The 23614-nt window shown below is 38.7% G+C and overlaps 1 protein-coding gene across 1 annotated transcript in view; it reads left to right on the top strand.

The window, feature by feature from the left end:
* Positions 1 to 301: 301 nt before the first annotated feature.
* The window catches only part of ASB4 (ankyrin repeat and SOCS box containing 4), a 97244-nt gene continuing 73931 nt past the window's right edge, over positions 302 to 23614 (top strand). The window contains exons 1-2 of the mRNA XM_006834270.1: positions 302 to 488; positions 17220 to 17519. Coding sequence (XP_006834333.1) covers positions 302 to 488; positions 17220 to 17519 — 487 coding nt within the window. The remainder of the gene's footprint in view (positions 489 to 17219; positions 17520 to 23614) is intronic.

Here is a 23614-nt window from a genome sequence, read left to right as displayed (position 1 = left end):
TCGTGTGAGAAATAATAGCGACATTTGGTTCTCTGAAATGTATCATAAGGTTTCCCTTCATATTGACACTATTTATCACTGAATGGATCGGTTAATCTATAACCAGTTTTAAAGACCTTAAAATGCAGTGACAGACAAGAAGGATATTTTGAAGTTTGAAATGATCCCTATATAAATAGAACGAATCAGCATAACTTTGGGATAAAATTAGCCGACAGTTTGTGGACTCTGAAGCATGTGTCTGTTTGCCTGGGCTGCTCTCCTGATAAATCACAAGAAAGCTCCGAGAGATAGAGGAAGAATGGACAGCAGTGCCGCCTCTAGCACCAATTCTGCGGCTGCCAAGTTAGTTAAGAAAAATTTCCTGGAGGCTCTAAAGTCAAATGACTTCGGAAAACTGAAGGCTATTTTAATCCAAAGGCAAATAGATGTGGACACAGTATTTGAAGTTGAAGATGAGAATATGATTTTGGCATCTTATAAACAAGGTAACAAAAAGATACAGGCATAATTGTAAAATCAATAGAAAACTGGATTTTTGTTTAAAATGCACGGTGTCAGTCACTCACTCAAAATCAGTAGCTCTTATTGTTTAAGTATTTAATATGAAATATTTCTAATTGAATCCTGTTTTTTTTTTTTTTTAAATAGACAGCATCATGGACTTGTATATGGATTTTTTTTCCTTTTCTTTCTTTTTTCCATTTCTAAGCCCAGAATTTGATATCCTGGACAATGCTAGTAATGCTCTGTCCATTCCTAACTTTTCTTTCCACTATAATGGCATAGGATAAGGAAAACATCTCTAAATTTTGGCTACACAGGTTGTGCATAATCCAGACAATGTGGTTGGCTTGAGGACAGGCTGCTAATTCTCTGTTAATAGCCACTTAACGATAAACCATCTCTATCACCATCTGGATGAAAAGGAGGATTCCTCCACCCACCCCCACCCCCAGATTTGGAGGGTTCATGAATGAGCGAGGCTATGCCACAGGCATCTTGATGGTCCTGACCACTTTTAATGAATTTTCAGTGCAGGCACAAAAGCTGAAACCAGAAAAAAAAAAAAAATTTAAGTTTTTGTTTCCTTGAAAATTTAATAGATCCAACTCTAGCTGTTTTTACAACAAAATATCTGCCTTATAAAAAAAATGAAAGAAAGCAAAAATTAGAACAGTTTTTTTTTTTTTTTAATTGAGGGATTTTCTGGGACATAGGCTTAACAAATCAGAAATACATTGGAAGCGCACTGATTCTGATTTTCCAAATCAGCTAGTTAATGGGGAACTTGAGTAGCTAGGCCATCTGGTGAGCCGATTGCAAACAAACACTGTTTAACATCACTTCTGCTTAAACAAATGAGAATGTCTTGTGTGTAGCATTCAGAAAGAGATGGTAATGATTTTTCGTGTTCAAAAATATTTTCTGTTCATATATAAATCATCAGCACCATCAATTTTCTAATGCAAATGCTATTGGTGCATATTTCTATATTCAGTCAATACTCTCTGGTTGTCAGTTTTGAAAGAAGTATAGAGTAGTTGAGACCAGTTTCTGCCATTTACGATATTCCTTGACAGCCTTGCATTGATATTTCATCTAAAAGATGGAGGAGTCTATTTTTAAAAGCAGTTGATAGTAACACTGTTAAAAAGAAAAAGTATATCTGATATAATTTTCATCCTACTGGCTTTGTTAAGTGAAAGAAGGTCTGAGTGCTTTAAAAAAAAAAAAAAAAGAAGATTTATATTTTACTTATATTTTTGCCCAATGCAAATGATTTAGGTATAAGTCAGTGGATAATTTATTTGACTCTGGGTTGTGAGGACTGCCTTTTTTCAACTCCTGAGCATGCCGAGTTTCACAGATGACACATGGGAGAGCACCGAGATTATGAGAAAGGAAGTTTTATGAGCAAGGGGAAGTAGAGTTGGTTTCCGTGTTTCCAATCGTGTCTTCAACCCCTGGATGAGAAGACACTGCATTTTCAGTTCTTGTCAATATGAGCTGGCTCCTATGTTCCTCACAATTCTAAGTCTTCATTCATGCTAATGGGTGTTTTCTTAGTATTAAGACCGTGGGATGGGGCTTTCAATTAGGGAGACAGCAAATTACACCCTCTGGGAAAGAAAAAGAACAGTTTCTTTCTTAAGCATGCTGTGTGGATGTATGCACACAAATAATAGAATGTGTGGTCAGATCTTCAGTTTATGCAGGAAATCATTTGTGTTTGTGTGTATAGAAAGAAATACATATGCTTGCTATTTAACATGAATATGAATATGAATGTGGCTTCTTTCATATTAAACCATACATTAAATCTTCATCTTTCTTCTAAGTTGTTTCATGTGCCTTCCAGGCTACTTATCAATCCTTCTACTATTTCAGTTAGGAATGGAAGTGATAAATAGAATCCTTGTTTCTAACCAAGCAAAATTGACTTAAGTAATTCTATAAAATGTTCAAAACCCACAAAGGAGTGCTCAGTGAACTAGGTAGAGCTGATCAGACTAATGGGCTAGCTAGTGTGTTCTTGAAAAGAATGTGTTTGGATTAGATTATGTGAAACTTTGTAAAATCAAAACAGACCTCTTAGGTATTGAATGTTGTTGACCGGCTCTACGGCACTGAACGACATTGCATTTTTAATTCACTTTAAAAAAAAACAAACTATAGACAGAAGAATGTACAAATTCTTAATGTGCAGCTTGATTACTTTTTATAAAATAAACAAACCTGTTTAGCTAGAATCCAGATAAGGAAACAGCATTACTTGTTTACTTTTAAAGTGTGGGGGTTTTCCGGTTTTATTTATGTTTGGTTTAATAAGCAAGGTAATGTGTAAAACCTATAAAGACTATCATGTAAATATCAGGTTACTACTACATTTGCTTGTATAATTAATAATAGAAGTCTATATATAACATGTGATTGGCCTGTTGGAGATAAACAGTAATTATGAATGGTTAACACAATTAATTCTAAATCATTTAAATTTTAATTTTAGATCATAACATTTTTCACAAAATGTGACCAGATTTTACCCCTAATTATAGTATGTCTAAACCATGGGGTTACTATTAGTTGAAACTGATGTGATATCACCTAGCAACAAGTCAATATAACACGCTTTTATAATTTTGGAAAGCTAACTTCGAATTGTTTTGGTGAAGAAATCAACTTAGGGTCTAAATATTGCTTCCCCAAATCTATAATCTAGTTTGTGCACTAATAATCAAAAGTTGACTACATAAACAAATATACAGTGTGGATGTTTTTGAGGTTACAAAGAGGCTGGAATTCACTTTTCCTTTCTCTCTGTAGCACTGGGTGTCACTTCATTGACTAACATCTTACTATCCTACAGATTCAGAAGCCAGCTTGCAGATCTCACATGAAAATTTTGGGTCTTGTGCTGAATAATGATTCTTAATGTTGGAATTTTCCGTTCGAAGTCAAATCGTTGTAAACACTCATGGTTTATTAATTGAAAAGTGTGCTTTATATCACATAAAATGAACACGAAAAATGTGATGGTTGTCATGTGAAACAACTACCAAAGGGAATTAGTGATAGAAGGCTGAAAAAGGAAAAGCAAGTAAGCAAATCTGCATCTACTAGACATCCACTTCAATGTAGGGATGATGTGACGAAAACTTAAATACATTTGAAAAATGTTAACTGTCAAATGCAGTAAGTAGTTGAATAGTGAAGAGATATAGTTTACTATGCTCCCTCATGTAACACTGTAGGATAAGCACTGGACTGGTAACCAGTTATGTTGGCAGTTCAAACCTACCATTAGCTTTTGGAAACCCTGTACAGGGTCATTAGGGTCAGAAGCGATTATATGGCAAATATCAAGTATTTAAAGTGAAAGCTGTCTCTTTTAGTGAGCTCAGAACGATTCATATTGGTTCTCATTGGTAACTTCCACGTTGAAAACACGAGTGTTTTCAAAGGTTTTTCCAACTATGCATTTCAATTCTCCTACAGATGGATAAGCTTTGGCTCGTTAATGACAAAGGCAGAACATCATACTTATCTCTTTGGTGTGAAATTCCCTAGTCAGCAAAGTTAATCAGAGTCATTTTATTAATCAGTATAATGCACTTTAAGTACTCCGTTTATAGCCCACAGCCACAGGTTCCTTGGTTGGTAGGCACATTTTTAATTAAAATCACCAATGACTGATTTCACTTGAAAACTTTTTGGCAGGTACTCTATCTACTAAGTAGCAACTGCTGTCCAAATATCTTAAAAGCTCTTATTTCCACTCTCTTAATGAATAATCTCTTTATCACCTAATTTTCATCTTTGCCTGATTTTTACTCTCCTGCTTTCCTATTACTATCTTTGGGTTTGTTTTTTTTTTTTTTTTCTTTCAAGACGTTTAAACTTCTTTTAAACTTTAGATTTCAAGCTTGCTTGTTTTCCCTCCCTAGAGAATCTCTGAGTGTTATCCTGAAAATATTAGCTATTAAAAAAGAGCCGCGTATTGGGCTTCAGTCTATAATCCATCAGGACTGTGTAAATACGTGGACACAGGCAGAGCAAATGTCTACTAATCCAGAGCCTATAACCTTTGGCTGTAAAAACAATGGCATCTTGCGTGTGGGGTTCTTTTGACTCAGATAACATTGTAGCTGGTAACTGTTGCAGAATCAGGATTTATAGGAAGATTTACCAGAGATGTGTACATCCACCCCAAATGATGGAGCAGAACCAATCCCCTCTTAGGAAAGAGGACCCAAATGCCTCACTCCCTACCATGTTTTTTCAGCTAGGGGGCTATTTAGTTAGCCACTGAGGCATAACTCCTTGGTTTCAGATTTAAATTAGAAAAAAAGGCAGGTCAGATGAGTCTAAATATTTTTGTAGGGGTAAAACTTCTAAAATTCTTTTACAATTTTCAACAAGTTATATCAATTTGATGGTGAACTGCTTGCAGGCTTCGGATAAATCATAGATAATTAAAGATTCTAAGTGACCAGAGCTTTGGTTGACACTACATGGTTCTGGTGTTGTTAGTGCCATTGAGCAGGTGCTGACTCACAGCGACCTTGTATAGGGTTTCCAATGAGAGGTTGGCTGGTTTGAACCCACCAACCTTTTGGATAGCAGTCCAGTGTTTATCATACAGTGCCATTAGGGATTCTTGCTAATAATATTGATGCTGTTATTGTTGTTAAGTGCCGTAGAATCGAGTCCAACTCATCGCGACCCTGTATAGGATTTCCAAGAGCAGCTGGTGGGCTGGAACTGCCAGACTTGCAGTTTGTTGTCCACTGTTGATTCTACACTGGAAATCCACTCATAATGTTAAGAAAGTGAAGTTATTTAGACAGGCAGCATTTATACATCATAGTCTATGGAAGGTGAAACCCAAAAAGCAAAACCAAACCAAGAACTCAGACTTGTTGAGGGTATTCCAACTCATGTATGAAGAGGCTTCAAAAAGGTCATGGGAAAGTGAAATAAACAAAATGGAATGTTTCCATGAACTTTTGAAACTCCCTCATATTACTGAGTAGAATTGCTCTATAGGGTTTTCTTGACTGTCATTTTTTGGGAGCAGATCGAAACAGCCAGTCATTTCTTCTACAGAGCCACTGAGTAGGTTTGAAAGTCAACCTTGAGGTTACATACCAATGTCGGGTTTCAGTAAGCAAGGTAAAAACAGGCTGACTTGTGTTTATTTACTAATCTGCAGGGAACAATTTCACATTTTTCATCTCATCAAATATTCTGCTTCTAGTGATGGCTGGCATCTGTCTCTCTCCCAACCCTATATAGTTTCCTTCTAAATTACATTTCTGACAGGGATAAAGTACACAGTAAGTAAGGTAAGCATGGGCTTACTTGTGCTAACTAACTAGTTAATATGGAACAGTTTCACATGTTTTTATCACATTCACTACTGATTAAGTAAGCAAAAGTATACTGTGCTTACCTTGCTTGTTAAGTAACCTACCCCTGAGTTAGTCATCCAGTGCAAACTATTTGCTTTCACCCAGGCACCTTAAAAGAATAAAAGGTAAGTGAAACTTTAAGTCCCAACGGGGGGTTGTTAGGTGCTGTTGAGTAGTTTCTAACTTATGGCGACCCTATGCGCAAGTGAATGAAATGCTGTTCATTTGTTGTTAAGATTGTTGCTAAGCTTGAATCCATTGTTGTGTACTCTGAGTGCCTTCCAACATGATGGGCTCAGCCTCCGGCACTATATCTGACAATACGTTGGTGGTATTCATAATGTTTTCATCTTTTGGTGCTAGATCTGACAAGTGGTTAAACATTCAGAAGTAGCCTGTCTCTCCTTCTTCCTAGTCTGTCTTTGTCTGGAAAGTCTGGCAAAACCTGTCTACCATGAGTAACTCTACTGGTGGTACAGCTTCCAGCATTGCAGTAACACACAAGCCATCACAGTATGACACACTGAAAGAGGACTGGTAGGTCCCCTTGAGTAGAGCCAGTATTTGGCAGTCCTCTGTGGGATATTTGCAAAAGAGAATCTGTCTTTGTCTCCATCGTCAGTCAAGAACTTGCTCAATCAAAGCTATATCACAGGGAGTTGTGTTGGATTTGATACAACAGGCTTGGGCTTTTTTTTTTTTTTTTTTCCAGTTATCATGAACCAAATCCACAGCACATAACCACCACCATAGCCCAAGACTGTGGACCTGGAGAGAGAGTGCAGGTAGTTTACATTAGAGGAGGCATCAGCTCCTTCACTTGCTAGAGATCTGTCCCACCCTTGTCCTTGGTGTTGTCTGAGCACACAGCAAAAGGGCAGCATAGCATCTGCAGAGGTGAGCAGACGGAGGCCCCTTTGAAAGACAAATGTTAAGAATCAATCACATTCTAGTTTCTGAAGCCCTGGGAACAAGGCAGAGTGTGAAAAATGAATCTGTCTTACAGGTTACCTGTGTTTGGTTCATGCTGTGACTATTGATTTCTATATTTGAGGGGACACATTCTGTTCTCTTAACATATCAGTATCTACACCAATGCATTACAACCTGTGGCTTTGAAGATGGATTTACCTCTGGTTTAGTTCTCAGTGAAGATAGGTGTCGGGGCAAGGACTCTTTTACTCATTTCCATACTTGGCACTCTTGGGGGTTGTCCAGGAGCTTGTGACTGCAGTCTCATTTTAAAGTGTGTGATTGGACATGTGTGGCCACGTTGCTGTAAAGCTGCCAGTGGCAGCTCAAAGTGGCAGACAAGTTATTCAGAATTCTCTCCACCCCAAAACAAGCAAGCAAGCAAACAAACAAACATAAAACAGTTGAACATTCCCTACCAGAAATAAACAAGAAATTTCTATTAAATGAACTCTTGGCTACCGAGGCCTCATGTGTTGCAGAGTAGACTTGTGCTCCACAGGGCTTTCATGGCTGTGGCCTTTCCAAAGCAGATCACTAGGCGTTTCTTCTAAGGCACTGCTGAGTGGTTTTATAACACCTTTCGGTTAGTAACTAAGAGTTTAACTGTTTGTACCACCCAGGGACGACTCCTCCTCAGTCCAAAAGTTCTGTAGAATAGTTTCAGTATATACTTCAGCATATTCTAATCTATAGTCTACAATCTATTCTATTCCTATTTCTTCATTTTCTTCTTCAGGGGCAGCAGCTAGGGTGGCCTATTGCCACCCCCCTGCACACATTTTCATTTAGGGGAGATGAATTGTAGGCCCACTTCTACCCTTGGGAAGTCAACCAGATTCCATTACCCTGTGGGTGGGCTGGAAACCTGGTTTACCAGTTAATGATTATAGGAGATGCAGATGAAATTGACTGAGAAGCCAAGGATGACTGTCTCACATAATAAATGGGCAAGATATATTCTCTATGTGCCATTGGGAATTTGAGAGGAAGAAGAAAAAAAAAAATCAACAAGTGAATGTATTTCTGTATCAGAGATGTGACACATTATAGATGAGTTCAGGATATTTTTCCTTGCCTTGTGATTTGTGAAGCAGGATTGGAGTTAAACCGATTTCGCTTCCACAAAGACAAAGACAGATGAAAACCCTGTATTGTAGACATCCTGAGTCCATTAGCTTGAACTGAGGTAGGTGACTTATGGCTCTAGCAGGCTGAAAAACTGGCAGTTTTTTCATCTGTTAAATGACAGACTCGGACTGGATAATCGTCCTTCCAGCACTAACCTTCCATGTTTCTTTGATTTTACATCAAAATGGTGTTTTTAAAATCAGTTCACTGCTGCTTTCTTTCCCACATCATTTTTCTCTCCATTGCTGATGCAGGCACGAGTTTCCAAGCAATTGCTGCTCAGAACTCTCTAATCTGTGCTACTAATCAGCAGGCAAAACACACCCAGAAACAGCTTCTTTCTGAGGCGGAGAGAAAAGACCATCTTCATGAATTGCCAGTTGAGGAAATTTGAGAATTCAGAGTTGGAATTGATGTAATTCAATCAGTATCAAAAACAGATTGTTTAGCTTGAAAACTCTTCTTGGATCACAACATGGATTCCGTGTACTAAGGAGCTCTGGTAGTGGAGGTATTACGAGTCAGGCTGCAAACGTCAAGGTCAGCAGTTTGAAACTACCAGCTGTTCTGCAGGAGAAAGATGAAGCTTTCTGCTCTGTAAAGATTTACAGCCTCAGAAACCCTATACAGGGTCACTATGAGTCACTACCAACTCCACAGCATGTAACCACCAACCACCACCAAGCTTGATAGAAATGAAAAATAGGTATGAATATAATGTGTGCATATCTGTCCGTACACAAACACACACATCGTGGAGACATGAGGTTGATATTCTTTAGCCCAGGTTGTTTTAGCTGTGCCATAAAGTTCATATCAAACATAGATGCAAAAATTCTCAACAAAATCCTAGCCAACAGAATCCAGCAGTACATCAAAAAGACAATACATCATGATCAAGTGGGATTCATATCAGAGATGCAAGGATGGTTCAATATTAGAAAAATGATCAGTATAATCCACCATATAAATAACAAAAAAGAAAAGAACCACATAATCATATCGATTGATGCAGAAAATGCATTTGACAAAATCCAACATCCATTCCTGATAAAAACACTCAACAAAGTAGGAATGGAAGGGAGATTTCTCAACATAATTAAGAGCATATATACAAAACCAACAGCCTACATTACTTTCAATGGAGAGAAACTGAAAGCCTTCCCTCTGCGAACAGGAATCAGACAAGGATGCCCTTTGTCACCACCCCTATTCAATATTGTGCTGGAAGTCTTAGCCAGAGCTATATGGCAATACATGGAAATTAAAGGCATCTAAATTGGCAAAGAGGAAGTAAAACTCTATTAGCAGATGATATGATCCTATACATAGAAAACCCCAAAGACTCAATAAAAAAGCTACTAGACCTCATTGGAAGATTCAGCAAAGTGGCAAGATATAAGATCAACATACAAAAATCAGTTGGATTCCTCTATGCGATAGCACTGAAAAGGACATTAGGAAAGCAATACCATTTACAATAGCTGCCCAAAGGATGAAATATCTAGGAGTAAATTTAACCAGAGAAACAAAGGACTTATACAAAGAAAACTACAAAACACTACTACAAGAAACCAAAAGAGACTTACAAAAATGGAAGAATGTACCATGCTACTGGATAGGAAGACTTAACATTGTGACAATGTCAATATTGCCCAAAGCAATTTAAACATATAATGCAATCCCAATCCAGATTCCAACGACATTCTCCAAAGAGATGGAAAAAACAATTATAAACTTTATATGGAAAGGAAAGAGACCCAGGATAAGCAAAGCACTGCTTAAGAAGAAGAATAAGGTTGGAAACCTCTCATTCCTCGACTTCAAAATTTATTACATGATTACAGTGGTCAAAATGTATTGGTACTGGTACAATGAAAGATACATATCGATCAATGGAACAGAATCGAGAATCCCGAAATTAACCCATCCACATACCGCCAACTGATTTTTGACAAAACACCTAAATGTATTGCATGAGGAGGTGATGGTCTCTTCAACAGCTGGTGCTGGCAGAACTGGAAAGAGATATGCAAAAGATTGAAACAAGACCTTCACCTTCTACAAAAACCAACTCAGCATGGATTAAAGACCTAAATGTGAATCCCAGAATTATGAAGGTCATCAATGAAAAAATAGGGACGAATGTGAGGGAACTAATTCAGGGAATACACAGACTACCAAACATTTTGAAAATTATACAAACAAAAGTAGACAAAATAGATGATTGGGACATACTAAAAATTAAAAACTTCTGTGCATCAAAAGACCTCACCAAAAGAGTAAAAAGGGAACCCACAGTTTGGGAAAAAAATCTTTTGCAATGACACATCAGACAAGGGACTCTTTTCTAAAATATATAGGAAAATACAATACCTCTACAAGAAAAAGACAAATAACCCAATTAAAAAATGGGCATAGGACATGAACAGACACTTCACCAAGGAGGAGATCTAGGCAGCCAATAAACATAAGAAGAAATGTTCACGACCACTAGCCATTAGAGAGATGCAAATCAAAACAACAAGGAGATATCATCTCACACCAGCAATAACAGCAAAGATAAAAAAAGTAGAGGACAATAAATGCTGGTGAGGATGTGGAGAGCTTGGGGAGTTCCTGCATTGCTGGTAGGATTGCAAAATGGTCCAACCACTCTGAAAAGCAATATGGCACTTCCTCAGAAGGTTGGAAATAGTAATACCTTATGATCCAGCAATTCCTCTACTTGGTATTTACCAACAAGAAATATGAGCCATAATACGAGCCATATAGCACATATGCACAACAATATTCATAGCAGCACTATTTACAATAACAAAAAGATGGAGAGAGCCTAAGGGCCCATCAACTGAAGAATGGATAAACAAATTCTGGTACATACACACAATGGAATATTATGCTACCTTGAAGAATAACAAGGAAGCTGCAAGCTATCACATAACATGGATGAACCTTGAGAACATTATGCTGAGTGAAGTTAGTCAGTCACAAAAGGAGAAATACTGCATAGACCACTACTGTAAAAGACTAAGTAAAAGAACCCATACTAAAGTGTGGTGGGGATTCTTTGCTGGTTACCAGGTTGTGGGGAGTTGGGAGAGGGGAAGGAGGGGAAGGTGGAGCACAGAGCAGGGAATAGACACAGGATAGTTTGGGTACTAGGGAGGGGGCAATACACAAGAACAGGGAGGGTAATGGAAGAGCAAAGCAGACTGGAAAACAATTAGGCAGGTTTGCATGGGTTAAGTGGGACAGAGGTAAAGAATGATGTATGCACAACCTTGGAACAACAGGGCTCTGGGGTACAGGGATTGAGACATGGTTGGGATGGGGGAAAGAGGGGAAATAATGTTAAGATGCTTGGCTGTCTTTTGAATCTTGGTTTCCCTGGCATACCATGATAAAATAGACACTTGAGGGGGAGAGAAAGGCATAGCCAGAAATATCACCCTAGAAAGCTTGTAAGTCTGTCTTCTGCCTATAACTGATTGGAATACCTAAAATGGGGCTCCAGTATGCCCAGTGAAGGAGGCTTTCTGCGGAATCTCTGCAATACATAAGACCATGGGTGGAATCCTGAACTGCACCCAGAATCTTCTGAGGTGGGAAATTTCCACTTGAAAGGACAAGCAGACCAGTCTGGAGTGGCTAGAAGAACAGAAGTTACTTCTTGAAAGAAAAATGGACAGGAAAAATACAAAACAATATAAGCAGTCCGACTGATTACTACAAGAACAAGCAAGTTGCTCACCCAGGAGACATCAAGGCAAGTGGTTGGGTCCCCTCAGGGCAAACCCCCTTCCAAGACTAAGACTTAATGGGAATACACGCTCTGATTGGTGACCACGTTCATCACTGATAAGGGGAAGTGAGGGAAAAACAGCAATGAAGCTGTGAGCTAAGCCCTACTGCGTTCAATAGACTCTTGTGAACCCAGGTGGAGACCTGGTTGGCCAGCAGTGTGGCAAGACCTGGGGACTCTTGGGCCCAGAGTCAGTGACACAGCCACAGAGGACTAGAGCTGGATGCTGATAAGAAGAGAGGGCATATGCACAAGAACACCCACACTTGCAGATAATACCCACTTGACCTGGCTTCAGTGACTGGAAGATCAGAGCTCAACTAGAAGAAGAAAGAAGAGGGGGAAAAAGAATAATCTGATACAATTTGATGGACTTGACCTACACCTATGGATGCAGTAGCTTAAAAGAGGGAACAAATCTTTACACGAGGATCATTCCCAACCCCTCCATACACAGAGTAGAAAGGGATGGACAACTTGGACATTGATACCCAAAATGGGGGGTGGGAGTGGCTACAAAGGCAAGAAATGACTGGCTTACAAGCTTTCTAGAGGGAGCCTAGATCCAGAGGGCACGGAGGGAGGTAGAATCTCCACTAAGTAGTATCCAATTTATCTGGCTGGGGCTGATAAAAGATGTGGATAGGTCTCTTGTGATACAATAGTAAATAATTGTTATCAGGACTGATTGTGAGGGTTGGAAATGTAAAGGTAGATGTTTTGTAGCAAAAGGAGGGGAGTGATTGACTTTGCAGTCTGGGAATGGAGGTCCCTGAGAACATCAGGGGAAAAGAGCAGAAAGCAGGACCCTACCCAGAGAAGCAGTGACGCCATAAACGGAGGAAGAAATGATGACATGAAGAGATGGGGCAGCTGGGGACTTTAGACCCAGAGAGGGAGAAGGGCTGTGTGCTGATGACCGGGGATCATGCTTGCAGGGTATACCCTTTGGTTGGTTGATGATGCATGGAGGGGATTGTAACCATGGCAATGAAATGATATACAGTAGGTTGAATGTAAAGCTTATGTCCTCCCATGTAAAGTATCATATCATTCACAATAAAACATTAAAAAAAAAGTTCATATCACCAACTACTTTCCTTCTCAGGGTCAGGTTGATATCTTCAAAGTTAATGCTATTAAATACAGATTTCTATATAAATCCAAATAATCTTGAGAGAGATCACACTTTAAACAATCCCCAGTCTATTAAACCTTATTGTGAACTAACTTTGGATTTCTCTTTCAACAGAAGATTTGTATAAGTGGAGAGGTGGGAGGAAGAGAAACAAGATGGCCCTAGAATTCAGAATGAGAAAGAAAAAGTGATTGTGTGTGTGTTTGTGTGTGTGTGTGTGTGTGTGTGTAGAGGGAAAGCGTGTGAACAGTAGGCTGTAGAAACTCAAAGTTTAATTTGGATTAATCCATTCCCTTGAGACTACTCAGCATTGTGCGTGGTCCCAAGAATGGTTTCTTTAAATAAGATGATTTTACTCTGGACACAGTGATGATAGTTTATTTTAGTTTTATTGATTTTTATGGGTACAGACAATCCTGGGTTACCAACATCTGGCTTACATACAAACTGTAGTTACGAACCACAAAAAGTCTCATACTAAAGATTCAAAGTAATAACAAGTGGGTGCTACTTTGCAATGCATATCAAAACACTACTGTTATTATTACTATATTATTATATTAAAGATGTTTTTATTGCATCTGGAAATGTTTCATGAATCTTTCTGTAGTGCACTACAGAAAGATACACCATACTAAGGCAAACATTTGACTAACTTACATTACATAGGAACTGTACCTAACTTTTCCAATGTGCATAAAAATTCTACTTAAAGACAGAATTAGGAACAGGACTCATTCACAAACCTGGGACTGCCTGTGGTAATGCAAGCACAAGATTTAAAATTACAAAGCAGGTAACTAAAACATGGACAAGTAAAATTTTGACCTTAACCCCAGCCTCCTAGGCCTTCCTGGAGGTTGCTACGGTTCATTACTCCAGGGACTCCCATTCAAAAAGAGCATAATGCAAATTGTGTTCCCTGAAGTTGTGCAATAGAGTGACCCTGATAGTACAGTTCACTTGTGAATCATTAGACTGGTAGGATGAATACCCAAGAGTAGAATTGTTGGGTCAAAGAGTAAGCACATTGTGAGTTTTCATAGCTATTGGAAAACTAGAGGCTATATAAATTTAAAATCCTTCCATAAGTATAGGATAAAGCTTTCTTCCAAACCTAGGAAAGGCCCTGAAAGAAAGGATGCTTGCATGGGTGGAACAGCTAGGATATGTAGGAACAAGAAGCTTGTCTGGCAAGGGGAGAGCTGATTCTGTGCTGCTTGACAGGTAGGCAATTACATTCACTACAAACAAGCACTCCAAGTATTGTCAGAAGCCCAGGACTGAGAAGAGATAAGGAAGAAAACTGTGAAAGACACAAGAAATAGGGCAGTACTAAAGACAAGGAAAGCTTCTGGGCTGAAGTGAAGGTAGCTTAACTGGGACAGTGCAAGCCCTTGCTCTGAAGGATGACCTAGCATAAAAAACACAATAGATGGTTTCAAGTGTTTGTAAAATAACTAGGCGCATGAGGGCCTGGGTCACGTTTTATGGAAAATAAGACCGTTTTTATTTATTTGTTCATTTATGGTTCCCAGACTGCTTCTGTTGTCTCTTCTTTTCACTTGTCACTATCAGCTTCCTTTCCTGATCTTGAATGCAACCCAAGTCTTCCCCTAAAAGGCGTACTTACTGAGTGCTTACAATGTGTTAGGAATTGTCCAACACACTTTCCACATATTGCCTCATTTAATTCTCACAATGACCCTAGAAAGTAAGTACTTCCATATTCCTAATGTACAGCTATGGCAATTAAGACACAAAGTGGTTATGCAACTTGCTCAGGACTCATAACTAGGAACACCAGAGACAAGCTATGGAGATGGGCAGTCAAGGGCCTGAGCATTTCCTTAAATACTAGCTATATTGCCCCATTCTCAGCTCAAGATCAGAATAAATTAGTACATGAGGGCCATGGGGTATAGATGAGCAGTGTCTGTGGAGTGTTTTTCACTTACGCAGAGAATTTTAATATCTGACCTGATCACCAGGTCCATTTTCAAGCTGCACTCTAGAAGCTCAGCATTTTTTACAGAAGGCGATGCTCAGAAAGTGTTCACTATAATTTAGGTTTATTCTGACCTCATTGAATCAGTGAAGAATACAGCTTTTACTTCTCTTGTTCTGTGCATTTAATCTTTTAAATTGTAGCTAAAGATTGTATTAGCTTTTGGACAGCATCATTCCACTGTCTCATTTTGAGATTGCCATCAATTCATATCCCAAGGTCTTTCCTTAAACAAATTATCATTAGACTATATTCTACTTACCTTGTACAAATATGTTGTTGTTGTTATGCGCCATGGAGTCAGTTCTGACACAGCGACCCTGCACAGGGTTTCTGAGGCTGTAAATCTTTATGGGAGCAGAAAATCTCATCTTTCTCCCGTGGAACAGCTGGTAGTTTCGAACTGCTGACCTTAAAGTTCGCAGCCTGATTCAAGTATAGCATTTTTTTTTTTTAAATAAATAAAACAACCTTTTGACTTACCTATGTTAGAATTTGGTTTATGGTTTCATCCTCAGAGTCTCTCTGGACATATTTTTTTCTCTGCTACATCCTCATCTTGTCATCAATATTTCATCTTTCTGTACTTTTTGCTTTCCCATTAACAGTGAACCAAGCTTCCATGGTTATAGATACTGACATTGAAATAAGGTTTATAAAATCATCACTGTTATAGCTTACCAAATATGGCAGTCATTGGGAACTATCTCACTATAAAGAAGCCAGGGGTCAGAGTGAGAATGGAAAGAGGTGACAGAGAGAGAAAAAGAGCATGAATATTTCCAACAACTAAGGGGAAAGTTTATCTCAGATCTCAGTTCTAAAAACAGCTATACTTCTCGTGACCAATTAATTTGTGTTTAGCTTGTGGGTATGGTTAATTTTGCTACATATCATTGTTTCTTGTTTTTGCTGGCTGCTAGAAAACTTACAGGAATATTTGAAATCCAGTTTTAGTGGATATTTTGTGGAGCATGTTAACCTTGCTGTTTATTTCCCTATTTTTTTCTAGATCATTAAAAAAACAACAACTTTGCATTGTCTGAAATTTGTGAATTGCCTTACGTGCTTTTTTTAAAAAAGAAAATATTGCATAATCTAACAAGCAAATAAAATTTTAGCATGACATTTATAAAAAAAAAACATTAAATACACCACAGTTTAGATTGACAACAGCAATAGAAGGAAAGAACTGTGATGGAGCAAAAATTACAAGCTTGTAACCAACAGCTTGGGAAAAACAGGAGGCAAGCTTGCAATGTTTGGAAGATAAAACATGTTACTAAGACACAGGCTTATTGAAAGTGAAGAGGACTTGATGCTCTTACTGATGAAGATCAGCCTTCAGAATGTATTACAAACAAAAGAAAACAGAAATCCTCACAGCTGGACCCTTAAGCAACATCATGATAAACAGAGAAAAGATTGATGTGCCAAGGATTTCATTTTCCTTGGATCCACAGAAAATGCCCATGGAAGCAGCAATCAAGAACTCCATATTGCATTGTAACAATATCTCTTTAAAATATTGAAAAGTACAGATGTCACACTAAGGTGTGTTTGACCTAAGTCATGGTATTTTTTATTAGTCTCATATGCATGCAGAAGCTGGACAATGAATAAATAAGGAAGACTGAAGAAGAGTGGATACATTTGAATTGTGGTGTTGGCATTGAATATTAAATATATCATGGACTGCCTGAAGAATAAACAAATCTGTTCTGGAAAAAGTGCAGCCAGAATCATGCTTATAAGTGATGACGGCAATATTTTCTCTTACTTACTTTGGGCATGCTGTCAGGATTGACTAATCCCTGGAGAATATCATACTTGGTAATGTAGAGGGTCAGTGAAAAAGAGGAAGACCCTCAACAGGATGGATTGATACAGTGGATTCAACACTGGACTCAAATGTGCCTCCTGTTGTGAGGATGGAGCAGGACCAGGCAAATTTTCTGTCTATTGTGCATAATATCACTATGAGTCAGAGATAACTCAATGAGATCTAACAACATAACAAGGAATAATAGAGACAATGAGAACTGGAGAAAGCTTGTCACATTTAAGTATATCCAAATATGCTACTGAACAAAATATTTGCAGGCTCTTTAGCTACAAGTTTATTACCTCTCATTCATTTCCCCTCAATTTTATGAATGTGACCAAAGTAAACTACTTTGTAAAAATCCTTACCAAACAGGGAGTGATACTAGACAAAGAACTTAACATTTCTTTCCTTTTCTTTTTTAGGTTATTGGTTGCCTAGCTATAAGTTGAAGTCTTCTTGGGCCACAGGCCTACATCTCTCTGTCTTGTTTGGACACCTAGAATGTCTTATGGTGCTACTGGACCACAATGCTACAATCAACTGTAGACCCAACGGGAAAACTCCTCTCCATGTGGCTTGTGAAATGGCCAACGTGGATTGCGTTAAGATCCTCTGTGATCATGGAGCAAAGCTCAATTGCTATTCCTTAAGCGGGCACACAGCTTTGCACTTCTGTACAACTCCAAGCTCCATTCTCTGTGCCAAACAATTAGTTTGGCGAGGTAAGCCTTTTGGGGGTTGTTGACACTGTCATCTGCTTGAATACTTACCACAGGCAATGTAGCAAGTGTCTCCATGCACTAAAGCTGGTTCAGGGTTCCCTAAATTTAAAATGTATATGTCTTGGAGTTCCTGGGTGGTATCAATGGTAAATGTGCTTAGCTGCTAACTGAAAGGTTGGAGATTTGGATCTGCCCACAGGTACCTTATAAGAAAGGCTTAGAGAACTACTTTAGTAGATCAGTTATTGAAGTATAGTTCCACTCTGTCACATATGATGTTGCCATGAGTTGGAGCTAACTTACAACAACTACTAATTGGTATATGTTTCATTATTCATATTATGCAAAACATAAATAGATTAAAGTGTTTACTCTTTGTAAATATATAAGGTAAAATCATGTATTATATAAGTATATTGTTGTTGTTGTTTAGTGCTGTTGAGTCGGTTCCTACCCATAGTGACCCTGTATAGGGTTTTCTAGGAGCAGCTGGTGAGCTTAAACCCCAGACCTTGTAGTTCAAATGGCTTTGCAGTCTGGTGCATTAACCCACAGCGCCACACCAGGACTCCTATATAAGTATATTTGAGAATATTTTATACGAATTATTTAATTTATTTTATGTATAAAATATGGACAGTAACCTATCACAGACAGTGATTTGCTGTTGTTGCTAAGTTCCATTGAGTCAGTTCCTACCCAGAGGGACCCTGTATAGGGCTTCCAAGGAGTAGCTGGCGAGCCTTGCACTTCAAACTGACCTTGCAGTTCAAACTGACTTTGCAGTTGAGTGCCACACCGGGACTCCATACTTCAGGATAGATCTTGAAACAATCTTTTTGACTATGAATGTGATTTATTTGTCTTCAATTTGTCATTTTCAGCAAAATGGCCAATATCAATCCACTTCAGTTCACTATTTGATACCAATGACTGGATATCAATATTTATGTGTTCCATTTCATTTTTGATGATGTCTAATTTTCTTCAATTCATTTCTTTGTACATTCATGTTCCAATCATTAATGGATAGTTGCAGCTGCTTCTTCCCATTTAGAGTCATGTGACATCAATGAATGAAGGGTCTGAAAGCTTTGATCCATCCAATTATTAATGGATAGTTGCAGCAGCTTCTTCCCATTTAGAGTCATGTGACATCAATGAATGAAGGGTCTGAAAGCTTTGATCCATCCACATCATTAAGGTCAGCTCTACTTTATGGAGGCACTTCTTTTCAAGTCATATTTTGAGTGCCTTCCAATCTAAGGGGCTTATCTTCCAGCACTGCATTAGACAATGGTTCACTGTATATTAGGTTTCGAGCAGCTAATTTTTCAGAAGTGGACCACTTCTTCCTTTTTCCTAGTCGATGTTTGGAAGCTTCTCTGAAATCTGTGCACCATGAATGACCCTACTGGTGTTTGAAATACTTGTGATGTAACTTCCAGAATCACAGCAACATGTAAGACACCACAGTATGACAAACTGATAGACACCAAAAATTTAGAATACAGCTATGTGACCAATTGACTGGAAGAGACTCATGTTCATTGCAATGCCCGAGAAAGGTTATACAACAGATGAAGAAACAATGGAATAATATCATTAATATAACATACATGTAAAATTCTGCTGACAATTTAATTTAACGATTTAATTTTACTTGGATCAAAAATCAAAGCTCATGGAAGCAGCAGTAAGGAAATCAAATTACACATTGCATTCTGCAAATCTGCTGCAAGATACCTCTTTAAAGCACTGAAAAACAAAGATAGCATTCTGAAGACTGAGGTGCAGATAACCCAAGCCATGGTATTTCCAATGGTCTCATTGGCATGTAAAAGCTGGACAATGAAATAAGACTGAAGAAGAATTGATGCTATTGAATTCTGGTGTTGGCAAATTATAGTATCAGATGAATGAACAAATCTGTCTTAGAAGGTGTACTGCCAGAATGCTCCTTTAAAGAGCGAATGACAAGACATGTTAACTTACTCATTTAGTTAGCATATACTATGAGTCAAGTAAAGAGCTGAGGTGGCTCTGTGGGTTAGGTATTGGGCTCCTTACCACAAAGTTGACTGTTTAAGCTCACCAACCACTTGAGGGGAAAAGATGAGGCTGATAAGAGGCCATAGTGCTGCCGTTATTAAGCATTTGGCTGTTAACTGAAAGTTGGTGGTTTGAGTCCATAAGCCACTCCACAAATGAAAAATGAGGCAGTGTACTTCCATAATGATTACAATCTTGGACAATCTATGTGGCACTTCTACTCTGTCAGCGCCAATAGGAGTTGCAATTTACGTTGGATTTTTTTTTTTTATCTTTTATTGTGAACTATATGATGGTTTACATGGGAAAACATTAGTTTTACATTCATTCTATTGTATATCATTTCAATGCCATGGTTACAATCCCCTCCATGAATCATCAACAAACCAAAGGGTATACCTTGCAAGCCTGCCCCTTACACTAAGGCCCCCCCCCCCCCCAGTCTTCAGCACACTGTCCCTCTCCCTTTTTGTATCTAAAGTCCCCAGCTGCTCCATCGCTCCACATCATCATCTTTGCCTCCATCTCAGGCATCGCTCCTTCTCTGGGTAGGGTCCTGCTGTCGGCTCTTCTCTGTTGATGGTCCTAGGGACCTCCACTCCTAGAGTGGAAAGTTAATCACTCCCTTCCTTGCTATAAAACATCTACCTTTACACTTCCAACCCTCACAATCAGTCCTGATAACAATTATTCACTATGGTATCACAAAAGACATCTGCATTTCATTGTATCAGCTCCGCCTAGACAGATTGGATACTACTCACTGGAGATTCTGCCTTCCTTCAGGCCCCCTCGCTCTAGGTTCCCTCTTGAAAGCTTGTAAGACAGTCACTTCTTGCCTTTGTAGTCCCCTTCCCCCGCCCATCCCCATTTTAGGTAGTCGATGTCCAAGTTGCCCATCCCTGTCTACTCTGTTTGTGGAGGTGGTGGAAATGATTCTTGCTATAAGGATTTGTTCCCTCTTTTGGGTTACTGCATCCATAGGTGTAGGTTACGTTGGATTTTGGTATGGAGCTGAATTATATGTAGATAGAGGAGTGAATCTGGCAATCACGTGGTTTACTATGCTGTGAGTGACCAAATGAAGATGAATGGCATCCCATTCATCATCAGAAAGAATATCTCAACATTGATCTTGAAGTATAATGCTGTCTCTGATAGGATAATATCTATACTCCTACAAGGAAGACAAGTTAAAGTACCACTATTATTCAGATTTATACACTAACAACTAAAGCCAGTGAAGAATTCTACCAACTTCTTCAGTCTGAAATCGATCAAACATGTGATCAAGGTATATTGATAATTACTGGTGATTGGAATACAAAGGTTGGAAACAAAGAAGAAGCATCAGTAGTTGGAAAATATAGCTGTGGTGATAGAAATGATGCTGGATATCACATGATAGTTTTTGTTTGTTTTTTTAGAATTTATTTATTTTATTTTAGTCTGTTTTTAAAAAATGTTTTATTGTGAATTATGTGATAGTTTATATGGGAGAACATTAGCTTTACATTCATCCTATCATATATCTTTTCATTGCCATGGTTACAATCCCCTCCATGCATCATCAACCAACCAAAGGGTATACCCTGCAAGCTTTTCCCCTGGTCATCAGCACACAGCCTCTCTCCCTTTCTGAGTCTAGTCTGGAAATTCTAGAGAACTGTGGTCAGCTTGTACCCTTTCTTTTGCATTCGGTTTACATCCAGTAAACAACAAACCCCCAAAGGATTGGAAGCAAATGTTGTTGAATGATGATTCATGAAGGGTATTGTAATCATTGCAATGAAATGCTTCATGGTTAGCAATCCAGTGCTTGTCTTTCAGCACTACACCAGGACTCTTTACTCCTAGGATGATACAGGATTTTAACATGTGGTTCCAGGCATGTATATTAAGACCAAAACCAATTGTGACTCTAATAGCTGGGGGGGAAAGCGCCTACTTTATTGGTGAAGAAGCAGAAGGGAAAACATGGCCAGTGCTTGGAGGTACATTGTCTAGTCTGGAAATTCTAGAGAACTGTGGTCAGCTTGTATCCTTTCTTTTGCATTTTTATATCCTCAGGTTGGACAGTGCTTGGTATATGGGAAGCATTTAATGAATGGTTGCGGGAAGGTCTGAGAATGTCTCCAGGAGCCGTCCCTGGATGCATAGATAGGACTTGTTTCCATCTACTAAATGGAAACTATTATGTTCAAGGTTAATGAAATGCTACTATTGATCAGTTCTACCCTTTTTGTCTCTTGGGATATAGCTGAGGACTGAATGTTCTCCCTTTTGGATTAAGTCGAAGGCACTGTAGGGAGAAGTCACACATACCTCCTAGTTTCTGGACAGAGAGAATTGAGAAAACACATGGACAAGAAAAATAAGTCAGGCTCACATTAAACTCAGGACCAGAGAAGTCCATTAATGGGAAAACCAATGCCATGGCAACTGAAAACTGATGTAATTTCATTTGCTATTTAATGGGTTCCTTGTGGAAAAGTGCTTTTTGTGAAAAAGGCTAATTGAGGGTAAAAAATTGTGTGCAATTTTCTCTTAAAGGATTCCCCCTATTTTTCCAGTGTTGCAGAACCTGCTTTGTCCCCATGTTGGATTTTGTCTGCTATTTTTCTGTTTGCCTTTCTGCTTAATGTCCCCCATCTCCTGGCCTTTGTTTCCTTTGGTATTAATATAATAGTGTTCATCAGTTGAGAGGGCTTATTTACCTCAGTGAAAATGTTCTCTCTGTGAATCCTGCATTTCCGTATGAATAAAGAGAGTCAGGCCAGGGCTAGCTGGCTGAAAAGCAGTATATTATTTCTACCTATTTCCTTTTGTAAGAGGAAAATGAAAGCTGCTTGCTTTCCTCTGCAGGTAGCAAATCCTGACAGTAGGAGAAAAATTTGTTACTGCAGAAAAACCACAAAAATTTAAATGTTTCCTCACAGAATGTAGCATGTAAAGGAGATCCTGCCTTTTAAAAGACTGTCCCCTGCTCACTGGTGTGACAGGGACACAGTCTTCTGCTTGACAAGAAATTCCTTATTCAATGAAAAGGAACATGTTGTTGTTGTTGGGTGCAATCGAGTTGGTACCAACTCATAGCGACCTTATGCACAGCAGAACAAAACACTGCCTGATCCTGGGCCAGCCTCACTACTGTTGCCACGCTTGAGTCCATTGATGCTGCCACTTGGCCAATCCATCTTGTTGGGGGTCTTTCTTTTTTTCTCTGACCCTCCACCTTACCAAACATGATATTTTTCTCCAGCGACTGGTCTCGCTTGACAATATGTACATAGTATGAGAGACAAGTTTGGCCATCTTGGCCTCTAAGGAACACTTTGGCTGCACTTCTTCCAAAATGGATCTATTGGTTCTTTTGACAGTCCATGGCACTTTCAATATTCTCCTGCAACACCATAACTCAAAGGAACGTAGGTAGCCAAAATGTCATTGGTTTTGACTTTGTTCAGAGAAATTATATATACTTGACTAATGATACTCCCTCCTCTCATCAACCATCACCGTCACCTTCCTGTCTCTGTGTTATACATAATAATAATACAGGTCTTGGGATCTTGTTGTTTTTGTTGTTAAGTGCCCTCAAGTCAGTTCCAACCCTTAGCGAAGCTGTAGAGGGTTTCCAAGGAGTGGCTGATTAGCTTGAACTACCAACCTTGTTGTACAAACTGGCTTTGCAGTCCAGTGCATTAACCTACAGCACCACACCAGGACTTCAGTCAGTTGCAAACCACATTAAGGATTGTGCTACATCTGTCAGATTATTAGTACTACCTGAACAATATTAATTTGATATTTTCTTAAAATTGAGCTTAATTTTTAATTTAATCTTAAAAGCAATTTTACATCAGTATAAAACATTTGACAGGCAAACTCTCTTTTTTTTTTTCATATTTTATTGTGAATTATATGATAGTTTACATAAGAGAACTTTAGTTTTACATTCATTCTATCGTATATTGTTTCATCGCCATGGTTCCAATCCCCTCCATGCATCATCAACCGACCAAAGGGTATACCCTATAAAC

Source organism: Chrysochloris asiatica, unplaced genomic scaffold, assembly GCF_000296735.1.
Source record: "Chrysochloris asiatica unplaced genomic scaffold, ChrAsi1.0 scaffold00010, whole genome shotgun sequence".
In the NCBI taxonomy this organism is placed as follows: domain Eukaryota; kingdom Metazoa; phylum Chordata; class Mammalia; order Afrosoricida; family Chrysochloridae; genus Chrysochloris; species Chrysochloris asiatica.
The sequence above is the reverse complement of the archived record's forward strand: the minus strand, read 5'-3'. Positions and strand labels throughout refer to the sequence as shown.